Raw genomic sequence first — 20918 nt, 5'->3', positions numbered from 1 at the left:
ATTACTAATAAACTTCTGTTATTACACATCATCTAACCAAGTACAAAACGTAGAAAGAATTAATTATTGTTAAATACGGAGGGATGATTGTCCTTTGGAAAAACCATTTTTCATTCCATTTGATGATTGTCCTTTGAACAAACTTTTTTTCATTCCATTTGTAATACTTTTAATTGGGGTTATGTTATTTTCTTTGTTTTAAACAAATACATAAAGAAAAATATTAATTAAACCTGATAGAAAAACTAAAACTAAAACATAGAAATTAATTAAATTTTAATAATAACTATTCAACTTATTTGTTAGAAAAAATCTACTAATGATAATTGTTTTTTATTAATGAAAAAAATCTGTCATCCATACACTTTAATCACAAAATATACAAATTCATAGATGGTAATATTGTATTATATATAGATTATATATATTTTTTCATAAAAGTCATATCAACCATAAACAATGTCAAATAATCAAAATATTATTAAGATAAACTTTTGTCATTATACATTTACATAAAAACCTATCAACAATAACACTCTCATCAAAAGACTACATGGTTGCAATTAGAGTTGTTTGAATGATAGAAAGAGATATCATGGGACCTAAGTAATGGTCTAAGTCTATCAGTATTTGATACAAACACCCATTTATCATGCACTTTCTTTTTTATCATTTTCTTTCCATTACTAATATTTTATCATTCTTTTCATTGTATTTTGCTGATAGAAATATGTCAATAATATGAATCTAATATAGACTTGAATTGAAAGTATTTAGCATTTGATTTGGTAGGAGGTGAATGCAAATTATGTTGATATCTATAAATCCTCTTACATTGTAATATACCCATTGTTTTGGGTATTGGGTATGGTTTCATAGACGATTTATAGGAGACGGAGAGAAAAAGGAGCCCACAAGCTCAGGACAGTAGTGTGGTGGAGAGATTACTAGGTAGCGCCGGGCATCATCGGATCGAAGTGGACGATATTCAATTAACTTAAAATGGCGACTTAGACTGCTGCTCTGCTTCGCTTTCTATTCCTCTAATATGGACCATTCTGTTCCCAACAACTGCGATCGAAATGCATGTTCTTCTTCGACGTGGACTCTCCCCGCCCCAGCCCTCTCTTCCTCTTCCTCTTCACCTCCCGACGATATCTCTCTGTTTCTTCAACAGATTTTGCGGCGTTCCTCTTCCTCTGCTCCTCACTTCTCTCTTCTCTCTCCCTCTCCCTCCATCTTTTCCGAGCTCACCTGCAACATTAGAGCCTTCACCCCCCCAACCCATAACCTTCCCCCTCCATACGGACCGCCCAATGCAGTGCCGGACGAGATCTCCGCCGTCGATTCCTCAGAACAATTTGCTAATTCCCCATCATCCGGTGTACTACATGATCCCTTGCGCACTTTTCCCACATCCATTCCACCCAACGCGTCTTCTACGTCGGTCGGAGCTAGTGATCATAACGAAAACGATGAATTTGACTGCGAAAGTGAGGTACCTACTTCATTCCACTTCTGGGTTCTGTTTTTTCTTTTCATTTTTCCCCTTTTGAGGATTGAGCTGGTGGGCATGAGAATGAAGATTTTCTTAAGCAGTCATTGTGTTTGTGTAAATGTGTAGGAGGGTCTGGAGGCATTGGTTGAAGAGCTGCCTACAAAGCCCAATCCTCGCAGCTCTTCCAAGAGAAGCAGAGCCGCTGAAGTTCATAATTTGTCTGAAAAGGTAAGTCTCTTTTCTTTTGTTTTACTTTCCAATCGTTATTATCAATCAACGTTTTTTATTTTGATCGATTTCCCGAGCAGAGAAGGAGGAGCAGAATTAATGAGAAAATGAAAGCGCTGCAAAATCTGATCCCCAATTCTAACAAGGTAACACAATTCGAAAATTGGGTGTTGTTTGATTTTGATGCCATCCCCCTTTTTTAGTTTTGTTCTTCTTTTGCGTGCAAGTGCAACAGACTGACAAGGCCTCGATGCTAGACGAAGCAATTGAATATCTGAAGCAGCTTCAACTTCAAGTTCAGGTAGGTGCATGGGCGGCTGTCTTCTCTAGTTATTCATAAATAATTGCATTCTCGGAGTTCATTTCTGGTTTCATTCACATCAACCAGATGCTGTCGATGAGAAATGGCTTGAGTTTGCATCCTATGAACTTGCCTGGAAGTTTGCAATATCTCCAACTTTCTCACATGAGAATGGACTTTGGTGAAGAAAACAGGTCAATTTCTTCTGACCAAGAAAGACCTAACCAGATCTTTCTCAGTTTGCCTGACCAAAAGGCTGCCTCCATCCATCCTTTCATGTCAGACATTGGAAGAACTAATGCAGCTGAAACTCCATTTGAATTGGTCCCGCCCATCCAGGCTCACCTAGTCCCTTTTTACTTGAGTGAGTCCTCCAAATCTAAGGTAAAACTTTGCAGTAATATTCATTCATAAGTTGGTTGGTTTTGTTAGTACAAGGTTGAAGACTGAAGCATAACCTATGTAGAAATCTATTTCAAGTCCCCCTTGAATAAAAGCTAACAATGCTTGAAATATCCTTCCATGTTTCATTTGAAAGGAGATTTGCAGCAGAGATTTACTGCGAGATGATCACCAGGCGGTGAATGTGAATGTGAGCCAATCGGAGACAACTCCCTTAGGTGCGTAATTTGATCTACCAACCTTCTATAATACTCCACTATTTCACGAGAATTGTTAAATTGCTGAAGCTGAAGCTTATGATTTACATTAATTGTAAAAACTCCTACTCCGATACCATTAAATCACAACTAAATCCATGAAAAATCAACAAGATGAGATTGTCTTTTCAATTTTAAAATTGTTTGTTGCAGTATCATGCCCCTATAACATACCAGAGACTCCTGATTTACAAGGATTACAGAATGGCCTCTCAGTGGAACCGTGCATCATTGAAGGAAATCGGTCTGGCGTGCTTCTGAATTACACCCCAGAGCACAGCCTCGTATTCCCTTCCCCTTTTAATGGGTAAACGTACTTGAATTTAACTCCTTCCTTTTTGTTTACCCAACATTTTTTTTTACTTTTGGTTCGCGTATGTTTCCAGCATCAAACAAGAAGACCGACTGAAACAATAGAGCTGCAATGATCATCAACATTGTTGACATTTTCTGTCACCCTCCATATTCTTACTCTCTTCAAATCATTCACGGGCATGGGGAAAAATTGTTGCTTTGAGCTGCCTAATTTCATTGTGGAGAGAATCTGCGCAGTTCTCTTGTACAAATCTGCATTCAAGTCTACTCATTGATTTTTCTCCATCATTATTTTACGAGCTGAATCGTTTTTTCCTCCCATCTTTTGGGGCTTAGTTACGTTTCCTGTTTCTAATATATGTATTTGAGTTGGAATTCGGATTAGATATGATGGTTTTTGCAACTATCTTGTTCAGATTCCCATTTATATTAAAACTATAAATTGTAGTTTCTTTGTTATGTATCAAAGCTACGTGGTTTAAGAGTATTACTAAGAAAATAACTTGTTGATGAACAAAGTTTTTTTTATTAAGATAAGCTGCTACTGAAATTATAAAGATTGTTCTTGTGATCATAACCACATAATTCAAAAGTTAGGTTAGGATTGGAAAGCTCTTTCTTGAGTGACTATTAAATTTTATGAAGGATTTTCTTAAATATGCACAAATAAACCAGGGATGTGTTAGAAGCGTAACTTTAAGTCCCTCATTGGTCAAACAAAAGAAAAAAATCACTCTAAGAATCACTCCACCCATCTTTTTCAAAGAAATGTCTCATTTGTGAAATAGGGAAACAGAAATGGTCCAAATGGTATGGTATTGTGGATAGGGGAAGAAAAACAGTAGCCTTAACTTGTGAAAATATTGTATGGATTGGGGGAACCTGTATCCTTAGCTAGTGCAAAGCCAAAACCATTCTTGTAAGAATCAATGCCTCCTTTTCATTTTTTTTTTTTAAACATAAAATTGCCATATTATCTTGTCTTCCCTTTACTGTTCTACCCATACTGATGCTCATGATTTGTTGAAAAAGTGCTTCTTCAACAATTATTCATCACAGCCCCTTTTTTGTGATAAAAAAAAGAAAAGAAAAGACAACAACTGTTTAATCAACTTGTAAAGGAAGGGACACAATCTGTAGCTGAATCCACTTTTCTTCACTGATTTTCTATCCCCAAATAGAAAATACTTTTAACCCTCAGTCAAGAATAGAATAGAATTTGCCTTTGAATTGACATATCTTGGATGGATTAAAGAATTTCGATTTTATAACAATTCAAAATAATCGAATTTTAGAAAGAAAAAAAACTTTAATCTTTGCAACACAAATATTTCAAAATGTAGTCTTTGGTCTATAGCATGGGCTTGTCATAATTTTTAGAGGATTATTCCAGGTAGCAACTTTTTTCACAGGGCATGGACACATTCTACTTCTTAGTGTACTAAGAACGAATAATAATGCACTTTAGAAAAGAACCTCTCACAATTAAAGTACATATGTCGTAGTGGATACAAAAAACATCAATTTTCATCCTAGAGGCTACTGGTTTGATTCTCACCTCTACATTGTTAAACAAAAAAAATGTATGAACGCATACTTAGTAATGCTCAAGATAACACGATTATGACTAACTCACGAAGATCATAACTACAACAGTAATATCATTACAACACTGTACTTTAGATGTATTGTAAGAAAGCAAGAGATGAAACAAGTGAAAATTGGAGAGAAAACGATGAGGATAATTAGTTTAGTTAATATTTCGTTTAGTTGATAGTTCAGATTAATTTGTATTTAAATAGTTGTTTTAAAATTAATCAGCTAACTCTCTTATTTTATATTATAAGATTATAAATAAACAATTTAGAATTGTAATAGAAAACTTTTGAATATAGAATATTGTTCTTTTAGAGAGAGCTTTTAATATGATTGAGATGAAGTTTCTTTCTTTAGCGGTGAATTTAGCTTAGTACTCTTTTTTTTGTCCATTAGGAAGAGCTCCAAGGAAGTATTTTCAATTGTGTTTTATGCATTTAGTGAGAAGCATTATATTACATAGATTGGTAAGAAAATAAATAGCAAACCATTAGTCTGCTAACTAAGGTAGATTACTAACCTTAAAAATATCCATGATCAATCACACTAAGCCACACAAACCTTTGTAGTTACAAGTCAATACCCTAAATAATTAAGTGACACAAACACTGATTCAAATGACTTGCTCAAAGTTGAACAATCAGTTAGCATTTGTTTTTTGGTGTATTATTACTAAGATATAAAAGTTAGAATGGATTTGCAACGAGTCACAGTGTCACGCTCTCCATAACTCATTTGACTAAAAATTACATAAAGAATTAGAGAAACCAGGAGGGACAGATTACTAATGATAATAGTAATCAAATAACGGACTGTCCTTGCATTAAGGATCAACAAAAAGAACCAAAATTTAATTTTGGTGTTAATTAATATAATTCAGACCACCAAATGTTTCTTAAAAGATTTAAAAGATGATAAAATTCTAATGGTTGGAATGTCAGTTTATTATCTGGCAGGAAGAAAAGAAAAAAACACTGTGATTTGTAATTCTTATAAACCAAATGAGTAAGAGTAAATTTAATTTTGAATCAATGAGTTAAAAGTTAAATATATAAGATGTTTGTTTAGATGTATAATATATGGTATTATTATTAAGGTAGACATAATTAATACACCATAAATAAACAAAGGTAAATTTAAAATTAAGATGGTCTTGCTTTGGTTATATTAATTTTACAGAGGTCAAAATAGAATAAAAAGAAGAGCCTTAAAGATATATTTGTTAAAATGTTATCGAATGAAGGATAATATAAAGAAAGATTGGTAAAAAACCCAAAATTTTGGATTGGTTGAATGGGTTGGGAAAATCTGAAGGAAGTAAGGTGGAGCAGTTGTGTAATAATGAGGTGAGAGTGATCCAAAGTTGGAAACTCTGTGAATCTTTTGGTTTACTATTTAGGGAAACTAGATGGGGTTTCGTTACTGTTGATAACAACGGAGAAAGAAATCAATATTCCTGGCGTGGAGCTTGAGGCTGAAAACGATGAATTTATGAGTGTCATTTCTCACATGGCAATGGCAGCGCGGAGTTATTTGTAAAGAAGATCTCTCTTTACCCGCGTTAATTGAGTGGGAAGGCCGAGCAAAAAAACACCAAATTGAGACTGCCATTTTATGGATTCCAAAAGGTCCCATCATGCCAGCTGCTTCTTACTCCCAATTCTCTCTCTCTTTCTTCCTTTACTCATCTTTCTCTTTCACTGCCTGCACCTCTGATGTGACCACCGACTATAAAATTATACTTTCCTTTCTTTTTCGTTTAGGGCGGATGTGTAGAAGGAGCTTTCTCTTCCTTTCCTGCCGATAACCAACCAATCGGACGGATTGAATGAATGTCTGATCACAAATCAGGCTCCATGGCCGATCAGCTCTCCAAGCAGACCTCTATTTTTGGTCTACGCTTGTGGGTTGTTCTTGGGGTTTGTGTTGGAGCAGCTTTTGTGCTTTTTCTCTTCCTAATTTCTCTTTGGATTGCTTCAAAACGCTCTCGCAAGAAGATTTCTAACAGACCCACCATTCCCATCGTCTCTAAAGAAATCCAAGAGATCAGAATCGATCATCCCCTCCCTCAAAACCAAGAACATAATAAGCCCAGTAGGTCCCATTTTCAGGTCGACCCACTTCCGGAGCCGGAACCAATTCCGGGAATTGAGCGTCAAGCGTTGCTTTCGTTGCCTCAGGAGGAGGAGCGAGTGAATAGAATTCATATTGACATCGGGAAGGATCATAGGATTTCGTATCCTGAGCGCCTTGGTCGGTCGTCTTCCTCGCAGGGTAGTGGAGAGGGGCGATGTGGTGGTGATCAGCTGCCTATGGTGGTGCCGGAAGTTTCGCATTTGGGTTGGGGGCATTGGTACACTCTCAGAGAGCTCGAAGCCTCGACTAATGGGTTCTCCCCAGATAATGTCATTGGTGAGGGTGGATATGGAATTGTTTACCATGGCATTTTGGAGGATGGAACTCAGGTTGCTGTGAAGAATTTGCTAAACAATAGGTACTCTTTTTAGTTTTTTCAACAATTATGCTCTAATTCTTCAACCTTAATTTCCTCTGCCATTGTTTGTGGATTGTGGATATTGCATTAAAGAATAATTCATTTTGTAGGGGACAAGCCGAGAAGGAGTTCAAAGTTGAAGTTGAAGCAATTGGACGAGTCAGACATAAGAGCTTAGTTAGATTGCTTGGATACTGTGCTGAAGGTGCTCATAGGTACTTTTTTTTTTTTTTTTTTTTGCTCACTTCTTTTGCGGTCCTTTTTTTCCAGCTTGTCTTTGGTTCTGTAGATGAAGTTTTAATCATCTACTTATTTACTTGCATTTAATGTTTTATGTTGATAGTCGAATGTTGAGCGCTAAAATCTACCTTTTCTTCTCTTTGTGATGTGATAGGATGCTTGTATATGAGTATATAAATAATGGAAACTTGGAACAATGGCTTCATGGGGATGTGGGATCTTTCAGCCCTCTTACCTGGGAGATTAGAATGAACATCATTCTTGGAACGGCTAAAGGGTATTGTCTAGCTCCAACTCAATTGTGGAAGTTTAGTTTTCTCCATCCTCCTGACCCCAGGGTGCTTTACTTTCTTATCATTAATGTATTTAATTTGCGTACATAGGCTAGCTTACCTTCACGAGGGATTGGAACCAAAAGTCGTTCATCGGGATATCAAATCAAGCAATATCCTACTCGATAAGCAATGGAATTCCAAGGTTTCAGATTTTGGCCTTGCAAAGCTACTATGCTCTGACAATAGTTATATTACAACCCGAGTTATGGGAACATTTGGGTACGTACACTACAGGAGGTGTCTACATACATTTTTGTAGGTGTTTGATGTGTAAATATTGAGTTTGTAATGGGATTTATACTCTTGTCCAGTTATGTTGCGCCAGAATATGCGAGTACAGGAATGCTGAATGAAAGAAGTGACGTGTATAGTTTTGGAATACTTGTTATGGAAATAATATCAGGACGGAACCCTGTTGATTATAGTCGTCCTCCAGATGAGGTATGCTGAACACCTTGAAGAGAATTCATTATTAAGTGTTAGATATACTATTCTTTAGATATATCCCTTTTCCATCTACTCGATTATGAGTTTGCAGAGGTTAAATTTCATAGGTGAACCTGATTGATTGGCTTAAGAGAATGGTTAGTAACCGTAATCCAGAGGGCGTATTGGATCCAAAGCTTGCTGAAAAGCCTACTACAAGAGCATTGAAGCGGGCTCTACTTGTTGCATTACGCTGTGTGGACCCAAATGCTCAGAAACGGCCAAAAATGGGACATATTATTCATATGCTAGAAGCTGAAGATGCTAACTTTAAAGGGGTATGAAATAAAGTTTTCTTGAAGTTCATTTATTGTTTTTTATATATCTTGGATAGTTCTATTAATATTTAGAATGTTAGGAGTTGCAGAATTCCAACACATGTAATGAATGGATCCAGCTACGTTCAGGTTCAGATAATGAATGAACATAATATGCTGAGGTGGCAAGTATTTAATTTGAGCAAAGAATCATTAATATACAAAGGAAATCTTAATCCTAAATGTAGTAGTCATTTAACTCACTTTTTGGGGTTAGTGATCACAAATACCACACACAGTTTTTCCATTTCCATCATAGGAGTTCATTGGTTCACGAGTATGCTTTTCCTTGAGACTACAACTGGAAATAAGAAACAATACGCTTCGGTCGGGAATCACAGAACCTTTAATTCCTTGAATGCTCCATATACTTTTTCTCAACCCCTCAATCTTTGTTTCATATTGATTACTAAACAAAGCATGAAATTTTATTTTAGGATCGAAAAGCTGGAAAAGACCCCGAGAATTCACATTCAAACAATGTCAATAATGGTTTGAATGAAAGGCAGGCGACAGAATTAGGTGGCAACAATGTGGATGAACTTGCTACTTGACAACGAGATACGTGAATACATCAACTCAAGTAGCAGTCAACTTTTCCAGCTTGGGATTCCCAACTATTCACTTGCAACTTTTATCTTGGGTCCTTCATTTAGAAGATGTCCTACTCGGCCACACCAATATCAATCACAATATGTATAGTTCATCATTTTTGCTGTCAATAGCTCTTCCATAGCCAGTCCTTATACCATTGAAGATAAAAATTCAATTCATGTCTCTGTCAATGCCCCTCCGAAGACGGTCTTCGTGGATGAGGTATTGCTATTTTCTTACATTATCTGCCTCATTCCCTTACTGTTCAACAGCATAATTTTGAAAATAATAGGAAAAGGTTCAACTAGAGCATCCATACCCCATTTATAAACATTAATTTCGATTTATAGCTTTGAAAGTTGTATCCAGTTTGTCAACAGTGTATGCATACGATAATAGTTTCCCGATTGGGCCTAATAAATTTAGGGGGTCCCTTTTGTTTCATGTAACATGAATTTTCCATCATTTTCTCCCAGGAAAGGGTAGCAATGCTCAAACTTGATGCCACTTGACAGCTATTATATAATCACCCTAAAAATCTGTGAGTGATAAAAGTGGTCCATTTTTACATCGAAATGAATTCTTTAGCATTCCTTTTGACAAATTTGGACCTTTCTTGATGTGGATTTTAATGCCATTTAAAACTATAGCTTTAGATACCATGCGCGACTTATCCATTGTCCAGCTGTATGCTTCATTGGACATTATTGTTCCTTTTTATAAGATATCAGGATTGCTAAAAGAGCCAGTAAGAAAACTATTCGTTTAAAATAAAACAACTCTCAGAACCATTCTCGAATGCATTTGGATTTGAACATTATGATTTGGATACGTAGTAAGGAGATTGAAACCAACAAACTGGTTATCAATATCATCGGATAGAAGGGAGGACTGAGAATAATCACTAATTGAAGCGTAATAACAGTGTGATGCCCAAAACTGCTCCAAACAACCACCTGAGCTCGACTGGTTTGCCATTGATGTTTGCATTGCCGGAGTCAGCACCCGTACCTGCACCTTGTGCTGGACTATCCAAAGCAGCTGGTGGCGGGGGAGAAATTGGTGGGTTATGGCATACTCCTGTCGTATTTCCCTGTTTATCCATTCAATTTTCCGTTAGCCAACAATTTAATTATTCCTAAATACCATCAGCTCTTTATAATTTTGAGGCCATAAATGCATCGAGTTCTGAATTAGATTAGTGTATGTATTTAAGACCTACGTAGGATAAAGTAGGTTACGAACCTTGCAATAGGCGATATTATTACACCCGCAAGTGAGGTGCCCATTGGCTACATCCACAGCTTCTGGAGCACCTCCACCATCGCTCCTCTACAAGCAATAAGTACATAAACAGAAGTACCAATGTCATTTAAGAAGAAACTCTATTCCCACTGTCCCAAATCTATCCTACTCAAACATAGTGAAGTGCAAAGAAAATGAAGTATCCTCGTTATACCCGATAGAAATCAACAGCAATGAAATTTGGCCACCGATTGCCGGCTGCTTGGTGGCAAGTATTCATCATGCTAATTAATGATGCTGAATTATCTGCGCAAACGCCTGTTCTGTTGGGATTAGTGGTAAAATAGTTCATGAGGACCAATGGTATGGTTTTTGTATTCATTGGAGGCGACTCTGCCCTGTTTGGACAAGATCCAGGTTTCTTTCCTTCATCTCCATCTGTAAATGTATCCCACTCTTTGGTTTATCAAGTGTCATAAGACTCATAACAACACAAGGCTAAAAAAAACCATCGGAATTGTCTTACACTGGCTTTCGACAACATAGCGCCACTCATAAGCGATGCCGTCCGAGGCCTCTTTCGATTGTTTAGAGGAGAAAACTACAAGTCTCTGGTTTTTCTTCACCATGTCATCTACAGTTGGCCAGTCGTCGCCTTTTTTAGGCATTCTGGACATAGGAAACCAGTACTTGTGCAGTCCAGAAGCATTGAACACCTTGCTCAAGCCTTGTGGAGACTTCACATAGTCTTCAATGAAGATTGTGACAATCTCTTCTGGGTTTGCTCCCAAAAACTTTTCAATTTCTCTCAACACATTGATTGCCGGTTGCTGGAAAGAAGTTAACAGGATCACTCTCTTTTTTTAACTTTATGCTTTATGTTTTTAAACAAAAGAACAATTATGTTTGATGCAAAGCAAAAATAACAAAACAATAGTGATTATAGATATAGAACATTAATATCTCATGGATATATTAACTGATTTTCTGACAAGAGGTTTTGAAACGTTCAATTAACATCATAACATATCACGTATCTCAATCCTCATCTTAAGTGCCAATGTATTTCCTATCTTATACTTTAATAACTGTTAAAGTGAACAATACTTTCTTGTCATGAATTTGTTATCTAGATAAAACAATTGTAAAAAAAGAAAAACAATATCTTAATTTAGAACTCTAATTAAATAAAATAAAGCTAGAATAAGCTAAAAAGTATGTGTTTATAAGGAAATTAAAGAAAGATAACCGTAAACTGCATCACCGCAGTTAGCTAAAAAAGTAAGAAGCCTTAATTTTAAGCCCACTTGTAGTAAATTAATTATTAACTCACAATTAATCTACCTTGCATTAAATTGGATCATAAATTTAACAATAAGTGCACCAAACTCTAAATTAGAAACTTTTGTTGGAAGTTTAACGTCTTAATTCTACCTCCAAAAAGAAAAGAAATGGATGCTAATGAAAAATTAAGAAAGCACTTACAAAGGAAGTGGCATTCAAACACTGGCCACCAAAGGAGTGGCACAACCAAACATCATTCTGAAAGTCGTACATATCCAACATTAACCCACGAACTCCATTCTACAAATTCATCATAATTAACCGTAAGAAAAATTAAACCACAAATTAATATTAAAAAGTACATATAAAAGTATGGAAACGGGTAAGGATTTGGTCTGGGTTTGTTGGAATATGAATGTCGGTTAGTACTCATATGCATAAACGAGCATGATGCGTTGATCTCAAGCCAAATCCCACAAATAGAATAATTAAAGGCATGTGACAGCCACCAATTTCACCATCAGCCATACACAGATTTGCCGTTTGGGACAGTCCACCAACTGTCACTAGTCCACTTTTTAAAAAGATTATTGACATCTTATAGTATAATAATGTAAGACTACTACATTAGTTTTGATTTATTGAAAGTAAAGTTGTTTGGGATTATATTCCATTAGTATATATCTATTCAGCAACATTCGGAATACCTAAAAATATATCTTTCTGAAAACCAAAACAATTTAAACTTTTTCATGTGAATAAGTACTTAATTGAAAATATTTAATATATTAGAGGTGAAAATGAATTTTTTTCAAAAACGAGGGACCAAATTGTAAAAAGAAAAATTTGAGTCCAAATAAGTAAATGGAAAAAAAAATCCTTGATTGGATGGAAAAAAGTGTAAAGAGTTAGGTATCTAATTTAGAGAGCGAAAGAGGGAGGCGGAATATAGAAATGGAAAATCGTTGTAAAGTTTGTATTAAGGGAAAATGGTAGATTCTTCATTCTAAAATGAAACCATGGAAAGCGGAAGATCTTGAGGAAGATGGCAATGGACGAATGAGAACTCACGTTTAGTTGACTGGTGACCGTATCTTCCTGATTGGTTGGAGCCACCAATATGCTCGTTCCGGTATCCGATTTCTCGCCGGTACGAGCGAAGGAGTTGTGAGTCGTAAGCCATGAGTAACGATTGAATGGAAGCCCTTTCACCTAAACAAAACCAAACAAAAAGCCTAAATTATTAGCCGAATTTCTGGAAACAGGAAAATCAGAGGCGATTTGGGAATTTGGAGACTCGCCTTGGATGTTGGATTAATAGGCTTGACACGAGTACATCTTGGCCGCGTATTTCCATTTGCGACGCAAGTATCACATATCAAACCGGAATCGCATTTGTCGGCGGAGGAGCAAGTTTCTCCGATCTAAAAAGAATGAGGAGGTTGTTAGATTAGAGAAGGAAACAATCGACAAAAATAGAGAAGAAAGAGGAAAACCTTGAGAGAGGAAGAGAAGGTGAAAAGACAGAGTGAAACGAAGAGAAGTCGAACATGGAAAGTGACGGGTGCTTTGAATCCCTGCCATTAACGAAGGAACGTAAGAGAAATTAGAAAGGGAAAGAAAAGAAAAAGGGGAACAGAAAGGACAAAGACATGCCTGCATTTCTGAGAAGGCTTTCCAACGAGAGGAGGGGTTTATTCGCTTTGATTTCGTGTTGTTTTTAAATAAAATCAGAAAGCATTTCCTTAATCCCTCGGCTTTGTTTGGGTTAGTCAGGTTTAGGCTTGGAGTCGGGGAGGTTCTTATTTGTAATCTAATTTATGGATGGTTGAATTTCGTGTTGCACTTCAACAACAGCGTGTTCGCTGAAATTGGAATCTAACATTCTTCAGCTTTCTCTAATTTTATCTAATCTCTTTAAATCTCTACTTTTTGTTTTTTTCCTTTTTATTTACCTTTTCTTAATCACAGATATTCAATCTGCAATAAGTTCTAAATTTAATTCTCTTAAAATAACGAGTTATTATGATGCCAACACAATTTACTTTCTGGTACCATTTCTCCATCTCCACCTATTATATGTAGAAATTTTGTTTAAAATAGAAAAGGTAATAGATTTTTGTTTTTTGCCATTTTTTTCTATTGGGGGTAATTAGTTTGTTTTTTTCTTTTTTTTTTTTTTTAAATACCTAAAAATTATTTGTCTATAGACTTGCAATATGTATTTCTTAAAAACAAAAACCTACAAATGACAACATATGTCAAGATAAAAGCTTCTCAACCCATTTGAAGCAGTCATCCTAATTCTAAAAATTTGGTTCGAATTTGGATTTTTCAAATGAAAAAGGTATGATGATCACTGACTATTCTATCAAATATAAACAGTAAATTTTTATATTATTCACGAACATGAATAAAAAGAACAACTAGCGTACACGTTCTTGATTATTCAATATCAATAAATAGTCATACATCAATCAAGATTTAACTTAGTTTAGTAATACAAAACATTGACAAAAATACACCCACCTAAGAGGAATAGGACTTCATAAATTTAGGCTATGAATAGTCAATCATATAATATTCTAGAAGATCCATTCTTTATTTAGATGAAAGGGCCACGAGGAGAGGAATTAGCCTAATTATTATATTCAATACAATAATAATAAGCTCAAATGAGTCAATTTTACATCAAGATATCAGGAATTGGAGATATTTCTTCGTTGGACGAGTCTAGACCTCTAAGGGGAATATATTTCAGACACCAAAAGTCCCATTGGTGTTGGATATCTAATATTTACATGTGAAGCCAAATTCAAAAAGGTACTCTTCTTCTCGAACAAGAAACGTATTTATACAATACTATACTACAGAGAAGGTTTTCTAATTCAATGTATAGAAAATCATATTCAATTGAGAAATAACTATGAAGAAGATCATGTTTTTCCCTGCTGCTTCTGTTTAACAGGAGCAGAAGATGCTAACTTTACAGTAAAATCAAAAGAATCTTGGGTTGTTTATGTTTACCACATTACTTGCTTTATACCCTTTATCTACTGCGTCTGCTCGACACTTGAGCTAAAAACAAAAGAAGAGAAAATTAGAAGTAAAAGCTTAGTGGAAAGAATGAAGTGAATACAAGGTTGAACTTAAATATAACATATTAAGCTTAATATTTGTAACTTCTCCTTTACATCGCCAAAATTGTTTTGATGGAGCAGATAAGGCACAACCAACATCCCCTACGGTGCCATCAATCCTTCAATTGTGTAGGAAAGAGACTCAGCCCAACCAGCTTTCAATAACAGAGTTTGCAGTGTTTCCATCACATTATAAGAAGGATCAAGTTTCCGCTGCCAGCCCTATCCAAAGGAGTAATAGAAGTTGAGAAGTATAAGCGATTGCCAATTGGAGACCGTCAATGGACCATAAAATAATTCTGACAACCTTTAAAAGTAAATCCAAGAAAGAAAGGGGAGAATTCTTTAATAGAATAAAGCCAAAGGCCGACTAAGATTACCTCCAGAACCAATGTTGTCACCATCACAGTGCAGACATTACCATCAATGTTGACTCTGTAACGCCTCACTTTCTCCAGTAATTGCTGCAAAGCTTCAGCAGGGTGAACTAAATCCCCTTCGGGAGTAGCCCAGAAATCAAACGCATTGGTCACTTCCTATAAGCAACTGGTCAGAATTACTCTCACAAAATATAGAATCAAACCTACTGAAGAAACCCATGTGGTAAACAAATCTCGATCTCAAATTGACAGAGGAGCCACCAATAAACTAAAAGCACGCAAAGCATAATATCATTTCCCTTTCTTGTTTCCCTTATTTCTTATTTTCGTCTATTTTACAAAAAAATAAAAAATAATAAAACGTTTGAGAACCATTTCTGATTTCTTTTACTTTTTGTTTCCATGGCAAAGACATAAGTATTAAAAAAAACGTAATGACAACAATTTTTAAAACCAAAACTTTAATTTTATTGGGTCACGTTACTTTCAATTATTGTTTTTCATTTTATCAAGTATAAACCAACAAAAACAATGTGTTGCTGTTTTAAAATATAACAAGACAAGCAACCAAAATTTTAATACAATATATAGAGAGTACCTTAAAAATAAAAAAGAATAAACAAAGAACCATTGCAAAAACTGATGTTTTATGACCCCATTTGATAACAATTTTGTTTTCAGTTTTCCGTTTATAAAAATTATGTTGGTGTAATCACTATCATGGTTTTAACCTTTTTTAAGAAATAGTTTGAATTCTTAGGAAAAAAAACATATATATCTATACAAATAAGAATATAAATAATAAATAAAGTGAATGTTTTTTTTAATAAGAAACATAAAAATAAAAAGTTAAAAGTTAAAGAGAACAATTTTGTTTTTGTTTTTGAAAAGCAATCATACAAGACATTACCTCCACCTCTTTGTTATCTACTTTTTATCATTTGTTTAATAAACAAAGCTAAATTTTGGAAGCAAAAAAAACAGCTTTTAGAAGTTTGTTTTTATTTTTGAAATTTGACGAGGAATTCAACCATTGTACTTAGTAAGGATGCAGATCATGACATAAGATAGGAAGGAAATAAGCTTATTTCTCAAAAACAAAAAAACAAAATGGTTTTGAAACATGGCTAAGAATTCAGATGTTTCCTTAACAAAGATGCAAACCATTATAAAGAAAGTGTGAAGATGGGAAAGCAAGCACAATTTTAAAAAATCAAATAGTTATCAAATCTAAAAAATTGAAAAGAAACAAGTAACAAAACACCCTTTAAAAGCCAACCTAAACCGCATATGAATGACCCACATTGTTTACCTCAATAAATGCCTCAGGATCAGGGCAATTTTGTTGTTTTGCTAATTTAAGAGCACGCTCGGCAACAGTACGGCCATCCCTACGAGCGACAGCCTTGAAAAATTCCAGTAAATTTACTCTATCATTACCAGAAAGTTCTGCAGTCATGCCTACGTCAAGGAAGACAACATGAGGTTTTGATTTGAAGAGTCGTTTCCGACGGGATTTTTCAGGAGAAACTCTGACAAGGATATTTCCAGGATGCATGTCTGCATGAATAAAGTTGTCCACCTGAAACATAGAAGATTGAACTTATTGGAATCCAGAAAAATACAACACTCAAATAGCTAAAGAAACCATCTGAGAATAGGACAATATTTTAATAAACACATCCAAGAAAATAGAATTTCTGACATTAAATGAGTGCATCTTGAGGTAAAGATAGAACAAAATGGTTTCTTAGCAAATTAATGAAAATCACTTAAAACAAGTAAACAAGGCTACAGTAATAATCTACAGTAATATTACCAGAAGCATTTTTAGAAGAGCATGCGTCCCAATGTGTGCCAATGATGACTTAAGTCTTTCATATCCTTCAAGCCCATCAACATAGTGTGAAACACTTTCCCCTTGTTCATAAGTTTCCACTAAAACAGCAGGATGAACAAGTGGATACACAGGTTTAGGAAATGAAACATCTTTCCACCGCCGAAAATTATAGATAAAGCGACTCAAGTGTGCAGCTTCCCTTGCAAGGTCGACTTGAGACATCATAAAAACGGCAAACTGTTGCACACTTTCATCCAATCTCAACCAATTGAGTGTAGGAATGAATTTTGAAATTTTTGCTACAAAATCGATTATAATGAAATCTCTCCTAATTAATTCCCCAACACCAGGATGTCTAACTTTTACAGCAACCACCATGGGCTCCATTTGTTGACCAGGATATCGAAATTTCAAAGAAGCTCGATGTACTTGAGCAATACTTCCCGATGCAACAGGTTCCTCTTCAAAATTCTCAAATATCTCAGAAAGCTTTCGACCAAATGCCCGCTCTATAGTTTTCCTTGAGTAGGCGAAGCTGTGCTCAGGAGCTTTAGTGTGAAGCTTTGATAACTCTATGCATAAATCTCTAGGGAATAGATCTGGCCGTGTTGCTGCCCACTGACCCCATTTAATGAATGCTGGACCACCTTTTTCCAGAGAACGATGAACAACCTGAAGCCAGAGTTTCCTGAAGCGAAGTCCAAAGACATCCGCAAATGGAGCCATCAGTATGCTAGGTGAGAACAAGATTGCCAAATAAAGGGCTCTAAATAATAATATAATGCCTTCTAAAGTAGAAAATAGTAACGAAATCAAATAGGCATGTCCATCTTGCGCCCGAATGTAGAAAGAATTGTGAGATGGATAGGGGTCCATGTTTGTTAATGTTCTTTGGGCACATGCTAGCTCTCCACATGTAAAAGCAAAGATACCAGGAACTATCAGGTGAGAACGAGACATGGCCAAGCAGAATGCCCGAGCAACTTCGTTTAAGGTGGGAATACTATAGCCATTGGAAGAGAATTTACTGCAAACCCTTTTCCAAACAAATTGTGCCTGATGTTTAACCACATTGCTGGTTGTCCAAATACAAAAATTTCTAGAATTCCTAGTCAAGCTTAAATTTCTTTTTGTGCAGTACAATGGGGAGAAACCATGTCCTCTAGCTAAAAACCTATAATGTGACAACAATTTATTGTGAAGGAGAGGCTCTACTGTAACGGTTGTCCCGATGTTCCTCACTTCTAAATGTCTAAATCTGTGGTTTGTATGAAGTGAACGCACTGCCTTCCTTATGTTCCCCAACATCAAATATCTGCAATTGTTCAAATTACTTTAGTATCAATATAAAATAACTAAAATTTGATAAAAAGAAGAAATGTTCGATTTGAGTTAGGTAGTGGAAAGCTTTGCCCAAGAATTCATGAATCATGGATATTAAACAGATAAATATGCATAAAAAAAATTAACTATTGTACATTCCAGCAAATTACAGTTTCTAAATTAATAAATTATTGAGGGAAAACTACAGTTTGAGCCTTAGTTTTTTGCTAATCTATCTTTTCTTCATAATTTCAAACCCGACAAATTAATTCCTATAGTATATTAAATACTTGCGGTTGGTCTCTATGATTAAGCCCTGTCAACAAAAGAACTAATGTAGCAGATTTTAGTCGTTCTCTCTTCCAACTTGACTTCAGCACCCTGGTTTCTCCTTTCTCTCTTTCTCATATCCACATCATCTCCTTTTTCTTTTAAATCAAGCTTCCCATTTCTCACGCTTTTAAAAATATCAAAATATATAATCATCACTCCGAGGCAAGGTTCTTGACTTGCAATCCAGTCCTATAAAATCAAATCCCTTCTGGTCCACTGAATCATGCGAACATGGTGAAAGATTCCAACGGGTATTTTCTAAAGAATTCAACCTTTGACACTCTTCTAAAGCTCGAGCATCAAGGATTCAACATATTGTAATTCAGATTGCTAGGTACATCAGACAGCTACAGCTGAAAACAATAGAAGAGGTAGGGACAAAAGGGTTGAGTTGCCATAAATTAAAATGTCAAAACTGCCTGGCTTGTTGTGCTAGTCATAAGATTGTGGCAAGTCCAAGTTACCACTGTGCTTGGCTCTCGAGAGCTTTATGCAATGCAATTCGAGCTTGTAGATGATGAGCTTAACAGCTAATAAAACTAATGGCTAAGCTGCATGCAGTAGAGATCTTAACAATTATTTTTCAGCAGATTGTGGTACAAAAAGATTAGAACCTAACCATACATGCCCCCAATTGTGTTTTCAAAATCGTCCACACTAACAATCCATCCTTCTCCTCAGCTCAATTCTTTTAAGCGGATAGTTTATTCATGAGGAGTTGTCACACTCACACCCAGAGAAATTATTATTTATCTCCCTCTTCCTCATGCCTAATTGTCCTCTCGCGGGAGATATGGGACTTCTTTTTTTTTTTTCTGAAAAATTAATAAAAAGATGAAATACATAGGCCATGTTACATTCCGTTATCTTGTTAAGAGATAGACTCTTTTAGTTCCTACCTCCCTAGTGAACAAACTTGTTTTTTTTTTTTTTTTTTTTTTTATTTGATACCAATGAACAGACTGGTTTTTAGTAAACCTTACTCGTCATTCCAGAAAAGGATAGTAAAACATTACATCTGTCCACAGGATCAAATACTCAATGTTCATCACTACTTGTTGAACTCAGGAAAAAAATTATTTCTCTATATTCATAAGTAGTATGATTTTCTTTAACAACTTTCAGAGTAACAATTTAGTAGATTTCGTTTATTTATTTTTGGAAAATGTCTGAGATTGGGACAATATGATTCTCCTAACACGAGTAAAATCAATTAACGCTTAACAGCCTAAAGTACGGAATCAAAATGATCTACTAGATTGATACCAATACGAATTATTTTACTGGGATGAATTTTAGACACTCTAACTTAAGTTTTAGATTGGAAAAAACGATATCTCGAGATAGAAAACAAATATCTTTCGTTCCCATTATTTGTCCTAGAAACGCAAAGGATGTCAGTCTGATTCGACTCAAGTTTTCCTTTAACGCTATCTCTATACCTTTATTTCGTCATGAGTCCCACATTCGATTTAAATTTTGAAAAAAACCCACATGTTAACATACGAAATCAATTATACAACGCCTCTCCAATTGATATTCACCGCCATCCTCACTACGTAAAAAGAATCTGGCAACAAGCATATGACTATCCGTCCGGCAGTCTCACTGCCAACTATATCCAATCCGTAAATTCCAACGGAAGCAAAAACTAGAAGATGGCCAAAGCTAAGCTAGAAATACGAAATTTCAAACGGCAAAAAATTGTTTCAAGGATGAAATCGTAAGTTAAATTTTACAATAAATCAAAGGGACGAAAGCGGCAGAAACAAGAAGCACAAAAGGGCGGGGAGGTGAGCATTGAGAGGGCACAAATCAAAGAAAATGAAAAGAAAGAGAATGTGAATAGAAAATCAATCTTACCGAGGAAGAGAAATGAAATAAGAAGTGGTAGGCGGTGGCGTTGACTGTACGAGCCGCAAAATCAATCGATCGAAAGGGAAAATAAGCGAGGAAGAAGGCGGGAACAGGTGGGAATTGGTGGGTCGGCCGCGGGTGGGGTGAAGCTCGAATCTGGAAGGGGAGGAGAGAGGGGAATGGAGAGTGATATAGAGAGAAGAAGAGGGAAGGGAGAACTAAAATTGAGAAAATTAGGGCAGTATTTTGGAAGGAAAAATAAAAAAAAAGATAACTGACAGTATCGTTATATGTTACCACCGCCACTAACTATAGAGTTCCTCACTAAACCTACTTATACAAAAATCAACCGGAATTGTAATATTATTCCTTTAACCTACCTTTTCTGATAAAAGACTTAACTTGATCGTTTAAGAATTTGAACCCCCACTTTATCATATTTTTTATAATCTA

General features: G+C 35.6%; 4 protein-coding genes across 7 annotated transcripts; 2 read left to right on the top strand and 2 right to left on the bottom strand.

The window, feature by feature from the left end:
* Positions 1-791: 791 nt before the first annotated feature.
* LOC101217594 (transcription factor SPATULA) lies at positions 792-3515 on the top strand. 2 transcript variants are annotated; one of them, XM_031886680.1, is made up of 8 exons: positions 792-1498; positions 1625-1726; positions 1807-1872; positions 1962-2027; positions 2115-2411; positions 2569-2647; positions 2840-2993; positions 3073-3515. In XM_031886680.1, exons 1-8 carry the CDS (start codon positions 1049-1051, stop codon positions 3101-3103), a joined length of 1245 nt encoding a protein of 414 aa, XP_031742540.1. In that variant the 5' UTR covers positions 792-1048; the 3' UTR covers positions 3104-3515. The 2 variants fall into 2 exon arrangements, with proteins under 2 accessions (XP_031742540.1, XP_004142005.2); XM_004141957.3 differs by having other exon boundaries at positions 800-1498; positions 2566-2647.
* A 2596-nt stretch (positions 3516-6111) lies between these two features.
* LOC101214966 (probable serine/threonine-protein kinase At1g01540) lies at positions 6112-9512 on the top strand. Of its 2 annotated transcripts, XM_004141861.3 has the most exons (7): positions 6145-7091; positions 7202-7306; positions 7486-7608; positions 7715-7885; positions 7978-8107; positions 8221-8430; positions 8907-9512. In XM_004141861.3, exons 1-7 carry the CDS (start codon positions 6430-6432, stop codon positions 9021-9023), a joined length of 1518 nt encoding a protein of 505 aa, XP_004141909.1. In that variant the 5' UTR covers positions 6145-6429; the 3' UTR covers positions 9024-9512. The 2 variants fall into 2 exon arrangements, with proteins under 2 accessions (XP_031742924.1, XP_004141909.1); XM_031887064.1 differs by lacking the exon at positions 8907-9512 and having other exon boundaries at positions 6112-7091; positions 8205-8383.
* Positions 9513-9770: 258 nt separating this feature from the next.
* On the bottom strand, positions 9771-13502 carry LOC101215204 (PI-PLC X domain-containing protein At5g67130). The gene is made up of 9 exons (XM_011659566.2): positions 13249-13502; positions 13089-13169; positions 12894-13016; positions 12664-12804; positions 11794-11892; positions 10835-11138; positions 10523-10746; positions 10309-10395; positions 9771-10156 (listed from the first exon to the last, which is right to left on the bottom strand). Exons 1-9 carry the CDS (start codon positions 13252-13254, stop codon positions 9968-9970), a joined length of 1254 nt encoding a protein of 417 aa, XP_011657868.1. The 5' UTR covers positions 13255-13502; the 3' UTR covers positions 9771-9967.
* A 904-nt stretch (positions 13503-14406) lies between these two features.
* LOC105435906 (probable serine/threonine-protein kinase abkC) lies at positions 14407-20726 on the bottom strand. Of its 2 annotated transcripts, XM_011659565.2 has the most exons (6): positions 20472-20726; positions 16932-18267; positions 16425-16694; positions 15113-15268; positions 14787-14954; positions 14407-14670 (listed from the first exon to the last, which is right to left on the bottom strand). In XM_011659565.2, exons 2-5 carry the CDS (start codon positions 18258-18260, stop codon positions 14835-14837), a joined length of 1875 nt encoding a protein of 624 aa, XP_011657867.1. In that variant the 5' UTR covers positions 18261-18267; positions 20472-20726; the 3' UTR covers positions 14407-14670; positions 14787-14834. The 2 variants fall into 2 exon arrangements, with proteins under 2 accessions (XP_011657867.1, XP_031742923.1); XM_031887063.1 differs by having other exon boundaries at positions 14407-14954.
* Between the last annotated feature and the right edge of the window lie 192 nt (positions 20727-20918).

Source organism: Cucumis sativus, chromosome 6 (assembly GCF_000004075.3).
Source record: "Cucumis sativus cultivar 9930 chromosome 6, Cucumber_9930_V3, whole genome shotgun sequence".
Lineage (NCBI taxonomy): Eukaryota > Viridiplantae > Streptophyta > Magnoliopsida > Cucurbitales > Cucurbitaceae > Cucumis > Cucumis sativus.
Note: the sequence above shows the minus strand (reverse complement) of the source record. Positions and strands in the feature narration are given on the sequence as shown.